This window comes from Mixophyes fleayi, chromosome 1 (assembly GCF_038048845.1).
Source record: "Mixophyes fleayi isolate aMixFle1 chromosome 1, aMixFle1.hap1, whole genome shotgun sequence".
Taxonomy (NCBI): domain Eukaryota; kingdom Metazoa; phylum Chordata; class Amphibia; order Anura; family Limnodynastidae; genus Mixophyes; species Mixophyes fleayi.
The window spans coordinates 240,116,341-240,134,216 of NC_134402.1; the positions used below are offsets into that span (position 1 = coordinate 240,116,341).

A 17,876-nucleotide genomic window follows, 5' to 3' on the forward strand; every position below is an offset into this window, starting at 1 on the left:
CGCAGGGGTGGATCTAGAGAATACTTCTACCCGGGGCGATTTAGGGGGGGCGATTTAGGGGGGGGGGGGGGGGGGGATTTAGGCCCCGCCCCCTTTTTGACATCTGAGGCTTCCGGCGGCTGCACACTATGTGCAGTTCCGTTCAGCAGTGACAGTGTACTGCCTGGATGCTCGGATTGTGTTTAAAACACAATCAGAGCGGCAGGGCAGCACACTGTCTCTGCCTGTCACTGCCGAACGGACCTGCACATAGTGTGCAGCCGCCGGCAGCAAGCCCCCCCCTGGATCCGCCACTGATTCCCCGATGGCAGTGTCGAAGTCAGCAAATTGGATAAAGTCATTTCAATTAAAGTCTAGCAAACCTGGTTGTCTTTGTTTGAAAAGATGCGTACGGTACGCTATGACGTACAAGGGCACGCTACGGCGTGAAAGGGCGTACGCATCCACTGCACGTGGCAGCAACAGTAATTGGTCTTTTACCATACATTCGCACAAACACGCATACTTATAAAATAGTACACATTAATGGTAGTTGCAACACAGTCAGTTATGTCGAAATATAGTAGTATTTATATGTTATATCAGAGTTACATGCATATTAGTGAAATACACGGAACGGGTTAAAGGAATAACCTCATGAGTGGTATCATAATGAACCTTGTTACATATCCTACTGTTTGGTTCACTCTGCGAGGGAATCGCAGAGTGCATACGCAAGTTATGAATGATAGGGAATTATGAACTACTTAAGACTAAGGAATCCTGGCGGGAAGAGCAGAGCATACCCCCTGCAGAGATGACCCCCTCCTTTGGATTCCTTAGGATGAACCAGCCAATGATTGACGACCCCTTGGACATTCCTGAGACCTGGACCAATAGATGCAAGCTATACCATCTTCATTGTATTACTGTATTTGATTGTGTATATAAGCAGCAGCTTGTGATCCAGAGTGCAGACATCTTGTCCCCAGACTTCAGGATTGAATGACTGCACTGGATCCAGAGCGCCTGCGATAAGTAACGGCTGTATTTACTATTACTTCGCTTGAGCATATTATTCCACTTATTGCGAATAAATCATTGTGCTTTGGAAACACAAATCGAGGTTTGACAATCGTTATTGGTTAGCGACAATACGCACATAACAGCAGTGACCTCTTTCAACTGGATAATGTGCCCTGCCACACAGCAAAGTGTTGGCTTGGCCTCCAAATTCCCCGGATCTAAATCTGATTGACCATATGTGGGATGTTGGTGGCACAAGGGGAAACTACACAATATTGGGCAGGTGTATATAATGACACTGATGATAGACACAGCGCCTTCTTTCTTGAATGGTGGCAATTTTATTGTACACATCATCAATAATACAGGCACACTCTTGACAGGATGACACCAGAAGACCCAAGCTCTAGCTATACATAGACCTCCTGCCTAGTCATCAGCCAACTAGTTTGGCATCAGTCGCACCACACAATACAACAATACAGGTTAAATACAATCAACCCCTCCCCTTAGTCTAATTACCTTATCCTTCAGATAGTCAGTCAAACCCTTACAATTCCTCTTGAGATATGGCAGCCTACCCCTTTCTTTGCCAAATATCCCTCCAACTAGCATCACCAACCTTGGTGGTGTGGACCTAGCGAGGAGCGTGTATTTCCAAGACAGGGCATCTGAATTCTGATGAAAAATTTCTGGCCTATCCTCGACCACAAATTTTAAAGTCTGCAATGCTAAAACCCAACAAGCAGCTTTGGCATTCAACTATTACTTTGCATCCATCACAATGGTGCATGGTCTGTTATCATAAAAAATTGTCTTCCCAACAGTTAGTAGCGGAGTGCTTCTGTAGCCCATTTGACTGTGAGGCACTCCTTTTCCGAAGTAGCGTATTTCTGCTCTCTAGGCTGTAACCTATGGCTTAAATACAAAATCTGGTTCTCTAATCCATTTTTCTCCTGCGACAACAGAGCCTAAACTAACCGCAGAGGAATCAGTTTGGAGAAAGAACCTCCTATTTTAGTCAGGTGTCTGCAGCGCCGGAAATGAACAAACAGCTAGACGTAGATCTTACCAAGCAGCTTCTATGAGTTTAGACCACGCTAACTTGCCTGGACAATGCTTTTACAATAAATCAGTGAGTGCAGCTACTCTAGTGGCAAAATAATGGATACATTTTCTATATAACCTACTAACCCTGTCTTCCACCTGTGTATGTTCAACCTAGGAGTATCACTTTTCAAGAATTTAACCTTATCTGCCATCTTATCCTGCAGATTGTCAGTTATACAGATTAGGACTCATCTTCTGTGTTCATTTACACTCCAGCAATGATGTTTGTTACACAGTGTCATGTGCAAGCTAATTTCTAGGCATATAAAATAGCAAATATGTGTTTGTGAATTCCTAGTAATAGCTTGATATGAATCAAAGGAGCTGAGTGCAGATAGGGGTTAATACTTTCAAACTGAAACTACATCAATGTGTCCCTTTGATTATGTTAAACTCCTCTGTTCTCCCCAAATGGTGCTTGTAGATATGAGAACCCAGACCAATGGTTACAAATGAGCACTTTGTACCAATTTATGGCGGGTCGCAAAAGTTGAAGCCTTTAGAGATATCTATCCCTTTCAGGACAGTGATATGCACCAAACCCAGACATGTCGACTGCTGAGGTAGGGTTATATGTTAATGACAAATTCAAGCTGAATAGGGTCACAGGAAAATGTCCTATCATATTTTCTTCAATATCATACTTACAGGAGGCATGTGCGGTATGCAGATGAAGGGACACTTATGATCTGTAGTGTGGAAGTAAAATCATAGTTGTAAGCCATTCTGGTGAGAAGTTAGGACAGGACAAATAAAACCTGATTAGAAGAGGTGTTTTCAACAGGAGTCAGAAAACCCTAATTTGCAATTACACAGACTTTTAGTACTGACATCACAGGACGGGGGGCTGTGGGCCCTGCAGCATGTTTTAAAACTGTCCTATAACTCTAAAGCCGAGTACCCACAATTGAATTTTCCACCTACTTTTTATGCCGATCGATTTTACATCTGATCGATGGTCAGATCGCTCGGTCCATGGGCTGTATACACACTAGCCATGTCTCAGACGGTAAAGGGAGAAGCGGTCGTCCCAGTAGCAACTTTTTACAGCCATGCTGTCGTGAAAAATGATTTTAATTTCGTACACACTGAAGCAACATTTGAGGGTCATGTAACAATATACCAAAGACACTAGCATAAAGGGACAGAGCTTTCAATATAGTTAACACCCAAAACTGCATAAAAAGACAAGACCACACTGTCTCTTCATTCATTCCTATAAAATAGAATTTATTACCATACATAAAATTTAGAAAAAACATTTAACTTGTAAAGTGCAATGTAATAATTATTCCCTAATAATAAAATCCCTTCGTATGTAATGGTCCTGTAAGGGTTAAAGTAATAGGCCAAAATCTCCATACACAAGGTTATTATACATGAACAGGCATCACCCACAATGCTCCATTCTCTGCGGGCTTCATCGCTGATTGGTCCACGGCAGAAACGAACGCCCATGTCTGAGTGTATAAAATGACAGGAGCCTGTCTGGCGCCGAGGAACGTGAGAAGATAGCAGGTGTCAGTGGGGGTTGCAGCTATGGAGACGGAGTCAGAGATGGTGCTGGAAGGGCCAAAAAATGTTGAAAAAGTTAAGGTGGGGAGGTGGAGATGCTCAAGAAGAGCAAAGAGCAAAGCCAATGAGCCAAAGATATGACGGTAAAAGTACTGGACCAGTACGACTACGACATTAAAAAAAAGTGAGTAGCACGTGTAGTGTACCGGTTTCAAGGACTACATTTCATTCTAGTTTCACACGAAGCAATTCAAACGCCTGATGTGTAATGAAGAATTAACGGTGAGAATGCCTGTTTAGATACCACTAATGTAACACCTGTTATCAAACAAGAAAAAATTGATGTTGAAAACCAAAATATGAAAGAAGTTATACACGAAGGTATTTCAGTGAACATGTATAGACAACTAAATGCTTTGGGCACATACCTGTACCGTTATAACCACCAAAATGGCGCATGTTTTCCAAAATATATGGAGGTTAAGCCGATATTATTGCGATTGTGCCAGAGGGACCACAACATAAACTTATCTTGAGCAGTGTGCAAGGTGAGCAAATGAGAGTACTTCTGGTGTTGGATATAGATTACAGATATAGAAGTTTAATGGTAAACATTTTTTATTTCCTTGTTTCGTAGGTAAAGAAATCAAAAGGGAATATAAATCCAAGCGACATCAAGAAAAATATTAAAAACCTCGAGAAAAATTTTGTTGAAATGTGTATGCTGTTTGTAACTGTTCTGCCACAAACCACTAGCACCTTTAAAGTGTAATACTATTTTTGTCCCTTGTCATATTCTGCAATAAAAATATTTGTACTTTTTCCTGCAATAAAACTGTTGCATGAACACTGTGTGGTTTATTCTAGATATTTTACAAATATAAGTTAATAAAGGTTAATATAACTTTATAAGTTTAATAGTTTATAAAGGTATAAGTTTATAAAAGGTAAATATGAATAGGTTTCCAATATAGATGCAAAGGGTAATAACACACGTGCTATACACAAGTGTAATAGTCTGCAACCAGACAGGTGCAATGCACATCTATACAAAACATAAGTTAGTGATGTGCGGATAGCACACCACATGGGACTGGTACAGGCATCACAAATTTACATACACATGCCCCCCAGGTCGAGTAAGTATTGGAGGATTGTCGTGGATCGGTCGGAAATTTTTTTACACACTACACAACGGAAAGGAGATTGGAACGAAAATATTGAACGGTACGACCGACCAAATGAGACGACAATCGTCCATTTGGGCAGACTTTCGACCATCATGTCACTACACACACTGACCCGATTTTCGAACAAGCCGTCGTATGTTGGCTGGTTGAGCCGATTATTGGACAAAAACCCTGCAGTGTGTACCCAGGTTAAGGAATTGTTCCATTTTGTGGAGTCAATCTGATATTGAAGAGTGTCCCATTCTATGCTTCTCCCAGCAACTGAAACTTGATCATATGCAAGTGTCTCTTTTCTGTGTTTTATCCTTTTTATTTTGCAAGAAACCATTGCATTATATCTTTGTATCTCATTTTTATTAATTGTTTTATCTTAAGCATTGTGGACTTATTTTCCATACTAAATTACACAAAGTTCAGGTCTCTGTGTTCTTACAAATTCACAAGACATTTTGGTCAAATCGCTACATAGTTGAAACATTGGAGAACATTGTGGTTTATGGTAACTCTGAGGAAAGGAAAAGGAAATTGTGATAGATTCGTTTTAAGGGAGAACCGAAGGCTTGCTGAATAAAAGTGTCAGATCTTCAAAAAATACCTTGGTTGTGGCATAATTGGTAAAGCAAAGCTAGTGTGTGGCATAGACACCGAAGGATTTAATCATTTTAGACGGACCAGGTGGTTGTTTTTTATTAAACCTTTGCCACACACGTCAGGAAGGTTCAGGTGAGTACTGGTTGTGAATCATATTTATATCTTTGTTGTTGAATATGATGTACACGGAAGTTATAATTTGATTATTTTGTATTTTTTGTAACTTCTCTAATGCTCATTACCATATATCATGTTGTATTTTGTCAACTGCCACTGATTAATTGTTGATGAATATTTTGATTGTTTGTTTTAGTTTATATACCATAGTTTGAACAATTCATGGCATTAATTGGACTTTTTTTTTAAAGAGGAAACAACAAGAAAAATACAATCAACACGCTTAACATAAAAATATTAAAATTCAAGATGTCTCCTCTATGTTTTATATTTTTATATCGGTGGGGAGGGGAAAAGAGGAAGGAGGGGTAGGAGGTAGAAAGGCACAAGTACTGTTAACAATATTGCTAATAAATAAATAAGCAAGCAAACTTGGAACATTGCTGGGAAAAGCTAAGCCACACAGTTACATTGACTACCAAAAAGGAAAATAGCATACAAACATTACTCACCAGCAGCGCACCATATCCAGCTTGGGGGGTCCGGAGGCGGCCCAAGAGCTATATTCCATCTGCAGGAGGGGGAGCCGTATTGGATTGGCAGCTACGGCTTTCTAGTAAAAACCACGGGGCCCACACCTTATCGAAATTATATGATTTATCATGAAGGTAGCACTTTATACTCTCCATGCTTGCGACATGTCCTATGTAGGACCGTAACTCCTGCATAGAGGGAGCCCTAGGGTCTTTCCAATGTTTTGCTATTAGGAATTTAGCAGCAGCCAGAATATGGGAGATAAGCTTGTTAGAAGGCGGTCCTTATTTATCTGTTGTTCTGACACAGAGTTTATAAGTGTAAGCACCATGTTCCAGAAAGGAACTATACGAGGGCAGGTCCACCATATATGTAACATCGTGCCTCTCTGGCCACATTCCCGCCAGCAGCTCGGAGTGACCGTAGGAAACATTTGAGATAACTTATCAGGAGTATAGTACCACCTATAGTACACTTTGTAGGCTGTTTCCTTAATTAAGAGCGGACGAAACGGTTCAAAACTATGATGAAGTTCCGACATAGAATCCCAAGTTTGATTGACCACCAGGTCCGAAACCACCCATATTCCCGCCCTTATCCAATGTTTAAATTGCTGTGTTGAAATTCCAGGAGGAAAGTGTGGGTTGCCCCAGAGAGGAGTCAGAGGTGAGGTAGGGGAGGATAATTTATATTTGACCCGGCATGAGTCCCAAAGGGATAAGCAGAATTTAAGAGAATCAAGAGAGGAGACTGCTGGTGGTCTATCTATACTGGCCATGCCCCATAGTGATGCCATAGAGGGAACCCCAACATACTGGGTCTCCAGGTCCACCCACACTATGGACTGGTAAGGGGCATAGGTTACCGCCACCTGGGTCAGATGGGATGCCAAATAATAAAATTTAATGTCTGGAAATCCCCTACCTCTCCGAGCCCTCGGCTTTTTAAGCACTGCTATCGAGATTCTAGGGGGCTTGGCACGCCATATAAACTTTAGGAAGGAGGAATGCAAATCTCTAAACACGGAGTCGGGAATCCTCACCGGAAGAGTCTGAAAAAGATATAGAAGTTTAGGGACCAAGTTCATCTTAATAGCGATAATCCTCCCCAGCCACGATATGATATAGCTCTTCCAAGTCCTGTTTGATTTTTGACAGAAGAGGGGAAAAGTTTTCCCGATACAATCGAACATAGGTCGAGGTGATATAAACTCCAAGATATTTGATCTTATTCGCCTGCCAGTGCAGTGCAAAGTTAGCCTGTAAACTGGTCCTAAGGGAAGGGGACGCATGGCCTCTGATTTAACAAAATTAATTTTATAGCCAGAAAGGAGGCCATATTCATCCATAAGTTTATATAAGGCGGGTAGAGACTCCTGAGGGTTCGTCAGAGAAAGAAGTATGTCATCTGCGAAGAGAGAGACCTTGAATTCCCGCGTCCCCACTGTCACACCTGAGATTGAGGCCGATTGACGCCGCCAAGGGTTCTATCACTAGTGCAAAGATTAAGGGCGAAAGGGGGCAGCCCTGTCTCGTCCTGTTGGAGAGGGAGAGAGGGTCAGATAGAGATCCTTTAACCAAGACCCTAGCTGAGGGAGAGTTATAGAGGGCGGATACCCCGGTCAGAAATTCAGCCGAGAAGCCGTACGCCTTCAGAGCAAGGGTCATTAAATCCCAAGAGATTCGATGGAATGCCTTCTCGGCATCCAGTGAAAGCATCATGGCCGGAAAACGTCTTTGATTCAATAATTTGAACAAGGTCTATAGCGCAGCGAGTATTATCCCTAGCCTGACGGCCCGGGATGAACCCCACCTGATCATAGTGGATTAGATCTGGAAGGACCCCATTCAAGCGGGTGGCCAAGGTCTTTGCATATATCTTAATGTCAACATTAAGAAGGGAGATGAGACGGTAGCTTGCACAGTCGCTGGGGTCCTTCCCCTCCATATGTCTGACTACAACACGCGCCTCTAACATCGATTTAGGGAAGGGATCTCCATGCCAGACAGCATTGAACAGGGAGCGAAGGTGGGGAACCAGGGTCTGGGAAAATCTTTTGTAGTAGGCTGCGGAGAAGCCAACAGGCCCCAGGGCCTTGGAGGTCTTTTGGGCCTTGATGACAGTATTTCGTCCGACGTAATCTCCTCATTTAGTTGTTGAATTAGGCTGCTAGAAAGGGTAGGGAGATTCGCTTGCCTCAAAAAAGCTGCTATAGTATCTGCAGGTGGAGCACTCCCGGGATTTAGAGCATCCAAATTATACAATGAGGAATAAAATTTTTGAAACTCACGCCCTATTTGGTCAGGAGAGTGGATGGGCAAGGCAAAAGGAGACTTTAGGGCCATGACGTTATTTTGAGATCTCTGAGCCCTCAGACGGGTGGCTAATATTCTGTCAGCTTTATCTCCCTTCTCATAGAACGTCTGTCTCAGCCGTTTCAGGGCCGAGGCAGTGGATTCAGAGAGAAGGAGGTTCAAATCAGATCTCACCTTTATAAGTTTGTTCAGTACCTCTTCATCTGGGGATAGTTTATGCTGTCTCTCCAGAGTCTGGAGTTGAATAGTTAATGACGCACGTTTGGAAATGGCCAACTTCTTAGGGCGTGAGGCCATGCTAATAAGATGGCCCCGCACTACTGCCTTATGGGCTTCCCAGAGGGTCATGGGGGAAGTATCAGGGAGGTCATTAAAGAGAAAATACTCCTCAAGAGGGGTCCGGAGCTCTAGGGTAAGTGGCTGGTCATGGAGAATGGAGTCATTAATACGCCACGTAGCAGGGCGAGGGCGGGGGACTATGTCTGAGAGATCGGCTGATATAGGAGAATGGTCAGACCAAACCATCGGGTGTATATGGGCCGCCCTGAGCTTCAATGACAGATCGTGGCTGAGGAAGACCATGTCTATTCGCGAGTAGGTAACATGAACCAGGGAGTAAAATGTATAATCTCGGGATGAGGGTTCCCTAAGCTTCCAGGAGTCAAAGAGGAGATGATGGGAAATAAGGGACACCAAGGCCTTAGATTTACGGGACTCTGAGCCACTGGCGGGGGGGAGCAGAGTGGACGCTCTATCTATAGTATCTACTACAACATTAATGTCCCCTGCCATAATCACTTCTCCCTGGCGCACCTGAGAGAGCAAGGAGTCTAGGGCAACAAGAAATGAACACTGGTTTTGATTTGGGCCATACACATTAACTAGGGTGCATAAGGTGTTATTGAGTTTACCCACTAGGATTAAAAATCGGCCTTCAGAGTCAGAATGAGATGTCAAAAGCTCGAATGTCACGTGGCATGCAAACAGTGTAGCTACCCGACCCCCCCCCCCCCCCCCCCCCCGTTTTTTCTGTCTGGGGTCACAAGCATGAAAAGCAGAAGGCAATTGGACTTTTTTTTTACTTATTTTGGACAATTTTAGCAGTGACATACTCCTGGCTAAACTTTCATCTATATGGATTTGATATGTCCAAATTATTTTAACTTATTCACAGGGATTTTTGTTTAAATCCCACTGACAGACATGTTTCCTTAACTCCACCCACAGCTGATGCAGGCTATTCTTGAAGTTACAATATCATGAGTAAGAGGTATGAGTGACTCTTTGTATTATAGGTCTTGACAAAGTTCCAAAAGCAGGACCAAAATATCATGCACATTGCTAGACCTCTTTGAAATTTAAGCTGTATTGCAACAAAATACAACACTTTGGGAACAGTGTCCTCTGGACAGAGGAGACCAAGTGGTCTTAATGCACAATACCATGTTTGACAAGAAACAAACACAGTGTATCACAAGACCATCATAACAGTCAAGAATGGTGGAGTGTGATGATTTTTGGATTTTATGCCTCCAGAGGTGGGCGCCTTGGAATCAGTGAATCCATCACTTAATACCAAAGTATACTAGAGATAAATGTAAGACCATATCTCTGACAACTGAAGCTTTCCTGAAACTGGATCATGTGACAGGATAATGGCCCTAACACACCAGCAAATCTACAAGTAAATGACTGGAAAAGAAAAGAATAAAAGGTTTTGGTATGACAAAGTCAAGACTTAATCCTTATTGAGATGCTGTGATAATAAAGTCTACTTTTTTCAAGGTCTATTAATATATTAGCTAATTGCACTCTTTGTAATTAGCTCACTTCAACATAGTACGAACACATCAAATCTAATAGGAATAAGATGAGAAAGTTTTTTTTGTATATACATACTTTTTACTTTATATGCCTTGTCACACAGATGGCATTTGTGAGGCCTGGCATCTGAGTGGTAAGCGGCGTGATCATGTAACTTCTTCAGAGTACTCAGTTCTTTACCACACTGGTCACATTGGTAAAACTTCTTGTCATGGTAGCTTGATTGGTGCAAAGAAAGCTGACAACTTAAATGTGGGCAACAGAGAAAAGAGAAAAATTACACAAAGTACTTAAAATGTTACAACACAATAACTTATATGTTTATATAAGTTTTAAACAGCTCTGTAATTTAAACCACCATCCCAAACTACCAAAATACACCAACTTTCAGCAACCCTGTCTAGATGCTCTGTACTTCCACCACCAGCAGGGGCAGGCTGGGCTGGGGGGCATCTGCTATAGTGGGCTGAATTGGGCTGGGTCACCTGAATTTTTTTTTACTTTAAAATGCTCCTAATAGGCTGTTGAGTTGAGTCTTGCCTCCCGGGCTAAATTTTGCCAGCCCTCTCCTGCCCACCAGGGCCTTGCAAGAGTGTTAAATGGACAGCAGGGGATGGCACTGGCCATGATTAGCATGCTAGGTGGGCTTTTTGTTTAGCATACAAATTGCAGTGCTAATTACCCAAACCACGGAGTCTCTCCTAGGCAAATATGATTTTTTTTTTAATACAGGCTTTTTAGAGCCATTAATGAACAAAAAAGTACTGGCCACAGGTCCTCTTTAAATGCAGATATATATTTCATATCAGGGAGAAATCTCTTGGCCCACCAACTTTTATCAGTTTTCAGGTAAGATATTGGACTGCACACAGAATAGTAAAATCTGGGATTCATGTGTGGTCTTGGACTAATCTCTATCTTTCAAGGCCCCACACACTGTTCTTATGCCATCCACACATATGTAGATACTTTCACTCAACCTAAATGCAGAATTTGGTCTCACAAACGTGTTAACGTGCCCATAAATGCCTCCAACAGCTGATCAAATTTTATTGACTTAGGCAAAACAACATCAATGCAATTTGGTTAGAACAACCAAATTTCTCAACACGACTGTGAATTGTGTTTTATAGTGTCCTCACATTCCGCCCCTCCCCACCCATTCTTTATTCCTTATACTTGCTTTACTGCCCAGATTTAACAAGTATAATCCAGTTTGTATTTGTATTGTGCTATAGTTATAAGTAAAAAATAAAATATGTTACAAAAATGTTATCATACCAAAGATACTATAAATTTCAAAGAAATGCTTAGGACATCCATATCTGTTCTGTGAGTCAAACCTGTTGAAATCTCTGTAATTTACTATACATTGTTAGTTAGTTTTCTAAAGCATGAAGTAAAAATCTGTGTGGAATGTATTCTAGAACAGAACACTACATGCAAGTTCATGGCTTGGTGCACCCAATTACCACTGATATACATCTCTCACCTGTAGTTGAACTGTTTATCACAAAAGCTGCATTGGAGAATATTTACACCTGGATCATCTTGGTGATTAAGAAACTCAGGATATGTCAATAGAAGTTCACACTTGTCACATTTGTGTACATCTTCAGCGAGGTTTTCATCTCCATCCACTCTCTCCACTACACCACCTCCCTGCAACCCAACTATAGTAGAATAAATCTTAGGTTTAATTGAATCTCCATGTAATCTCAAGTCATTTAGTGCAATTGGCTCTAAGCTATCAGGGGTGTCTGGCTCATCGCATAAATTAATGCAGATATCTCCAGCTTCGTCATCTCCTTCCTCTGAAGAACCATCATTGTGAATTGTAATAGGCATTTGTCTTGAATACCCAGGGCTAAGAAAGGAGGTCTCTCTAGGCTCATCCATAGGGCTTTCTCTACCCAACCTTCCACTTTTAGCAACTTGTTTACTCATGAAAAATCCAGGGTTTCGGACAAACGTTTCTTTGTAAAATGCAGGCCTTTTGTGCATCTTGGCTTTGTCTTTTAGCTGGGAAACAGTTTCAAACTTTAGCCTGTCCTCACTATAGAGTTTGTTGTTTATGCTCGAAATGTTATCATCTCGGTTTCTTCTTAAAGACCGGTTCTCAACCTCCCTCAATACTGGATCTTGTTCAGGAACATGATAATCATCAGGGATACTGATTTCTTCTTTTGGAGTATTGTTTTGTGGGCTGCTGGATACACTTACTACTTGAACAGTGAGCGGCAGGCTAACTTGCAACAGTTGAGCAGCTTGCATAAAGTCTTGTACGTGACAAGTGGGGATTTTGTAGGTGTATATAAAATCCAAAAGATGACTAAAACCTTCCAAACTAACATTGTCAACAACCAAGAACTGCTGCTGCTCATTTCGACTTAAAGCTGCATAGAAGTATTCACTGCACGCTGAAAGAACATTTTTGTGGGCAAGGAATATCTTACCCTCCACCATTAAGGAAACATCACAAAAAAGACCCATTGATTTCTGTTCATTCAGTTTCTGAAGAATTGACCAACCATGGGCTTCTGGAGACATTTGATCCATCCTGATTTCCGTGTAGTAGCGAAGGAGGGATTTAGTGCACCATCAAGCAGCTATAATTAAAGCTCCAGTCCTATTATAGAAGAAAATACAGTAAATAATCTGAACAAACACTAATCACTTCCTTAGGATAAAAAAAAAAAAACACACATATAAACAAACAGCCTGGTACTGCCTAATAAAACATGTTTAATTAATTATCAACTTTACAAATCTATAGTCCACCGATGCCTAGACCAAGAATACAACTTTCAGTAGACTATCTCAGTAACCACAGGGATTCCAGGGAGAAACCTCGCTTTTCTGCAGGTCATATGGAGTTGTATGTTAAGCAACATATGTAAACATCCAGCCTTTTTATTTGGACACACAACGAAAACATTGGCAAAGTAAATATTTATAATGTTGTTACATTTTTTTGTGTTCATCTTGTAATATGGATGGTCAAAAGTATTTTATTAATTTTATAAACCAACAGTAAGAATTATTTTCCCACTTTTAAACTGATATTATATGCGTTAAATTATGCTTACCATTAATTCCTTTTCCTCACAATACTGCATGGCAGCCATTATAATGGGTAGATTCTCTTTCCAGGTTAGGTAGAGACAGGTTAAAAATTACCCCTTCCCACTCCCCCTGAATACAACTGGAAGGAGGCAGGATTGGTGTGGTCTACAATATTATGCAGTCCAATTAATCAATTTAAGAGACATCATAGTGAGTTTTATATTATTAATGCCCATACTTTATTTACTAGGAAACTGACAGGATGCTTTCTATCACTGTATGTTTGTGACAAGCAGAGGCAGCGCAACACAAGTTTCTAGACATCTTGGAGATCTGAGATGGTGGTATTAACAGCAGCAAACCCCGAAGAGATAATAATTGGTAGTGGAAGCCAAGGATAAGTACTGCACGAAACTTTTGTTCAGGGAAGCAAATCTGCACAGCCCAGAGATAATGTTTTGGATTTAAAGATTTGGTTCAGTCTGTAGACCCTTGTGGTCAGCAAAATGCTTTTAGAAAATTAATCTACTATAGCCCAAATAAAAAAAAAAAACGAAGTATAGGAGGAGAGGATCAAATGTAGCTTGTTGAGGATATTTACTTTGGGAGAATTTCAGCAGATATTAAATTTGTGACCTACTATCTTAAATCAATATTTTGCAGCTATAACAGTCTGTAAATCAGATCAGAAAATGTGAAGTTCAGGCACTGGGTGACGACTTTCTCTAGGACCCCTTACTCTCTCTTCCAGCCTCTAGCTTCTGTTCTAGACTGAATGAAAAAGGGTGCCAATAAAGGCAGAAAAACATTCTGGTACCAGTACCTCCAGTCCTTGGTCCCCTTCTCTGTTGGGAAGCAGACATTTGTCTAACCCTCACCCCGCAACAATGGGAAAATATCTATTCAACTTCCAATCGCATGTGAAAGTGCATTAATCACACAGAAATGCAGGTCAAACTCCTCAATTGGCTATACCTCACCCCAAACCGGCTACACAAGATCTGGCCAAAGCAATCAAAATTTTGCTTCCACGTCTTCTGGATGTGCCCAGTGCTTCCCCGCTCTGGGACGAGGTCTTCGCCTTGATTTCCACTGTTTTGAAAACCACCGTTGCTCCAGACCCTACCTTAACTCTTCTTCATGTATACCTGAATTCCATTCCCAAACAAGACTGATATGTCTTAGCACATATACTAATAGCCACTAGGGTAACGATAGCCCAAAACTGGATGTCCTTCATCCCCTCTACTGTCATCCAAATTATCTCAAAGATTCAATACAGCTTTGAGAAGAAGACAATAGACATGCCCTATTCTACATCTGCATCAGCACTCATTATGAGATGGTTTGGGATGGCATGGATATGTTACAGATGACCCTGGCGCATGTCGAGATGCCCCTGATTCCTCACCAACCCCTTCTCCAGCGGCACTCATAGAACCTCCCCAGCCCAACGAACATGCTACATCCTCCTGCATTCTTGCTACACCAAGAGTATTTTCAGACTGTCAAAATGAAGGACAATATGTTTTGATGTACATTCATTTTCCTCTGTATCTATATTTTTGATATTATGAGTGTCTCACTCGAATGACTCCCTTCCCCCCTGCGAGGGGGTCCCCTATGTGTTTCCCCTTGTTTTGATTTTCCCTTTTTTCTTTTTTCTGTACACCACATACTTTTGAAGTTTCAATAAATATTACTAATGAAAAAAAAAAAATGTGAATCCAAAGCCAGGAAGAGCAAGTCCTCTTTAACATTCTTGTAACCAGGATGAAAAGTAGATTGAAGTCAAATCGAGAAAAAAAAAAAATCATAATTGAATGAAGTACTCCTTCCAAAAGAAGTCTCAATTGCTCCAAGACATGATTTACAAACATTTTGCTGTCCCTTATGGAATAGTTTCTTTCAGCAAATGATATTGTATTAGAAAGAAAACCACACATCATATTTTTCCAGTTTATTGACAATCATTTTGATGTCCAGATTCGAGAATTTGCACTTCTTTTGGTAAAATTGTTTAATAATTAATGATGCAGGAGTAATTATTGATTAATTGCCGATATCCATCAACAAATCCCCATAAAAGGTTGCATAGCGTTCAGGCCTATGGGTTTGCAGTCAATCAAATATTGCTGTTACTTTCTAGGAGTCCATTTGAAGGCATGATTCAGAAATAATGTATTATTGGAATGGAATCTGTGATTGTGTAAACACACAAGATCAGAATAAAAGATTTTGAAATTACATGTCAAGTGATTTTGAGCCAAATAGATCCTCCAGGAAGACACAGCCATGAATAGATGTAAAGAGGTTTCTCGAGAGAAACTAGGGGAATCTAAACCTTTGGAAACACAGCTTATTCAATAAAGCTAACAGTAACACCTAACTCCATGTCAAGGCCACAGTAGTGATGAATATTACAGAATGTAAGATGAAAAGAATAATAATTTCAAAAGTGGTTAAAGTGACTGGGGAGCTGTCAACACTGTTCAGGAGGGCCACTCCAGAACCACTTAGGCTTTGGTCAACACTGGTTTCAGGCCAGAATACAGGCCAAAATATATGGTCATGAATAGACATAGATAGTCAAAAACAAGCCAGGTGTGTAATATGAAATCAGGTAAGCACATAGACAGAAGTAACAAATCGCAAAATAACTTTTTGTTTAGGCACAGTTACATTTAGCATACTTCTAAAAACAGCCCTAGATGACAGGTACAAAGTTGATTTGTGGTGCCATGTTTAGACTATAAAACAAAGAGGAAGTGATGAGGGCACACCTAATGAGAAGGAAGGACCAGGCAATGCTGCTACGAGCCAGTGTGATTACTATTATAGAATACATAATCCATTCTAGTGACTAGTATACAGTGAACAGTACATTCAGGTGAATATTACACAAGAGCCCATTCTGGTGGCAAATATTTAATACATCATACCATACATAGCAGTAGTAATATGGCTATTAATATACCAAACAGTAGCACTAATATGTCTAGCTCTTCTATGTCCTGTGACAGCTCACCTGTAGCCAGTGAACTGCTTCCATATGACCAGTTCACAATTCCTATGTGTCCTGTACCGAGGTCCCCCATTCTCAGTTCACTCACCTGTCTCGGTGGCTAAATAAGTATATGAAACAGTTAGGTCTGCCACTGCAAACCTAATTTGTGATTCAGGGGCTTGCAAAAAAAATCTAATTTTAGATATAACCTGTTAGTGGAAAAGAGAAGTATTAATTAAATTCATTAATAAGCTAACATTCATGGTGGGAAAGGATGATGAGGAAATAAGATAGCATATGGCACAGACAGGCTGCTGGCCAATAACATTACTATATATTATTAATGATGATTTAAATTAATATATCAATTACTCACCACCTCTGGCTTCCTGATGCTCCATCTAGCGATAGGCTGCATTTATAGTAAACAATTGGAAGAAATCTGTTAATGGTTAAGGTTGCAGGTTTGCTTTATATCACTGCACCCACAGCTCTATCACCACAGGGAGCCTCAGGCAGATGGAAGAAGTAGCAGAATGTCTTTAGAGCCCGATACCAGATAAATCCCGCTGAGATCCCAGATTTGCCATTCAAAAAGAGAACAAACCCAATGTTTACCAGACGGATGGTAATTAATGCAGAACTTTGCAAAATAAATTCTAATAAAATAAAATAAATCTGATACAGAGCAGAAAGCAATACTAACAGATTAAGGGTTATGGAAACATAACCTTATAACAATTATTCAGATTTTATCATTGTAGTAAAATCACAAGCAAATAGCTAGTTTTATGCCCCCATTATCTTTAGTCTTATAAATTTAAATATAATGCTACAAGCTTCTGAATCATTTGTTGGTGATTGACACATAAATGCACTGTAAAGAGCTAACTGACCAAAGAACGTACCCTGAAGTGGAACTAAAAGTATGGACATTGAAACCTGTATATATTCAGGAGGAAAGGTGGGAGATGAGGAAAACCTAATACATAACAATGTGAATGAACTTTAAGCAGTGTATGTATGAATGTCTTCTGCAATAATCATTATCCTTGACAGTAAACTTGGTACATAACATCAATGGATGTATTTTCCTTGATGAATGTTTAAATGTAAATAATTATATCCACTAGCGAAAGACGTTTCCCTAACTAAACAAGCAGACAGTGACTGCCAGCTAGGCAGAATTGCTATGCACAAATGCATAGTATGGATTTGTTGCTTTACACGAAGGAACAGGTCCAGTAATGTTACAGCAACTCAGCCTCAGCTTTTTGACCTGTATTCATTCTCATTAGGGCACTCTCGTAAAGATGTGGGAAGAGTTTCAGCTGTCTGTAAAGTAGTGGTGTCTGTTACTTTATAACAACAGGAGGCACGAGGCAGTCCATCGAGCCTTCACCTGCGGCCTCCATCCAAATGGAAGTAGTTGGCTTTGTCATCAGGTGACCTCCTCTGCACAGCGAGTTGTTGCAGTGGATTCTGCTTCATGTACACTCCCTCCGTCCTCTGCGGGCCCCGTTTGCGCAGATAAGTGGGTAGGTGGCAGTTGCTTGGGAGCGAGGTGTGAGGGGCATGTGGTGATGTCTGAGTGCCATGCGA

General features: G+C 40.9%; 1 protein-coding gene across 2 annotated transcripts in view; it reads right to left on the minus strand.

Annotated features, from left to right (window-relative positions):
• LOC142152036 (uncharacterized) overlaps positions 1 to 17,876 on the minus strand; it is a 42,050-nt gene that overhangs the window by 14,866 nt on the left and 9,308 nt on the right. Inside the window, exons 1-3 of one of the 2 annotated variants that reach the window (XM_075208250.1) lie at positions 16,296 to 16,456; positions 11,694 to 12,830; positions 10,277 to 10,446 (exon numbers count right to left, since the gene is read on the minus strand). In XM_075208250.1, coding sequence (XP_075064351.1) covers positions 10,277 to 10,446; positions 11,694 to 12,760 — 1,237 coding nt within the window. In that variant the 5' untranslated portion in view covers positions 12,761 to 12,830; positions 16,296 to 16,456. Of the gene's footprint in view, positions 1 to 10,276; positions 10,447 to 11,693; positions 12,831 to 16,295; positions 16,457 to 17,876 lie in introns of those variants that run through there. The other variant, XM_075208241.1, reaches the window with a different exon arrangement.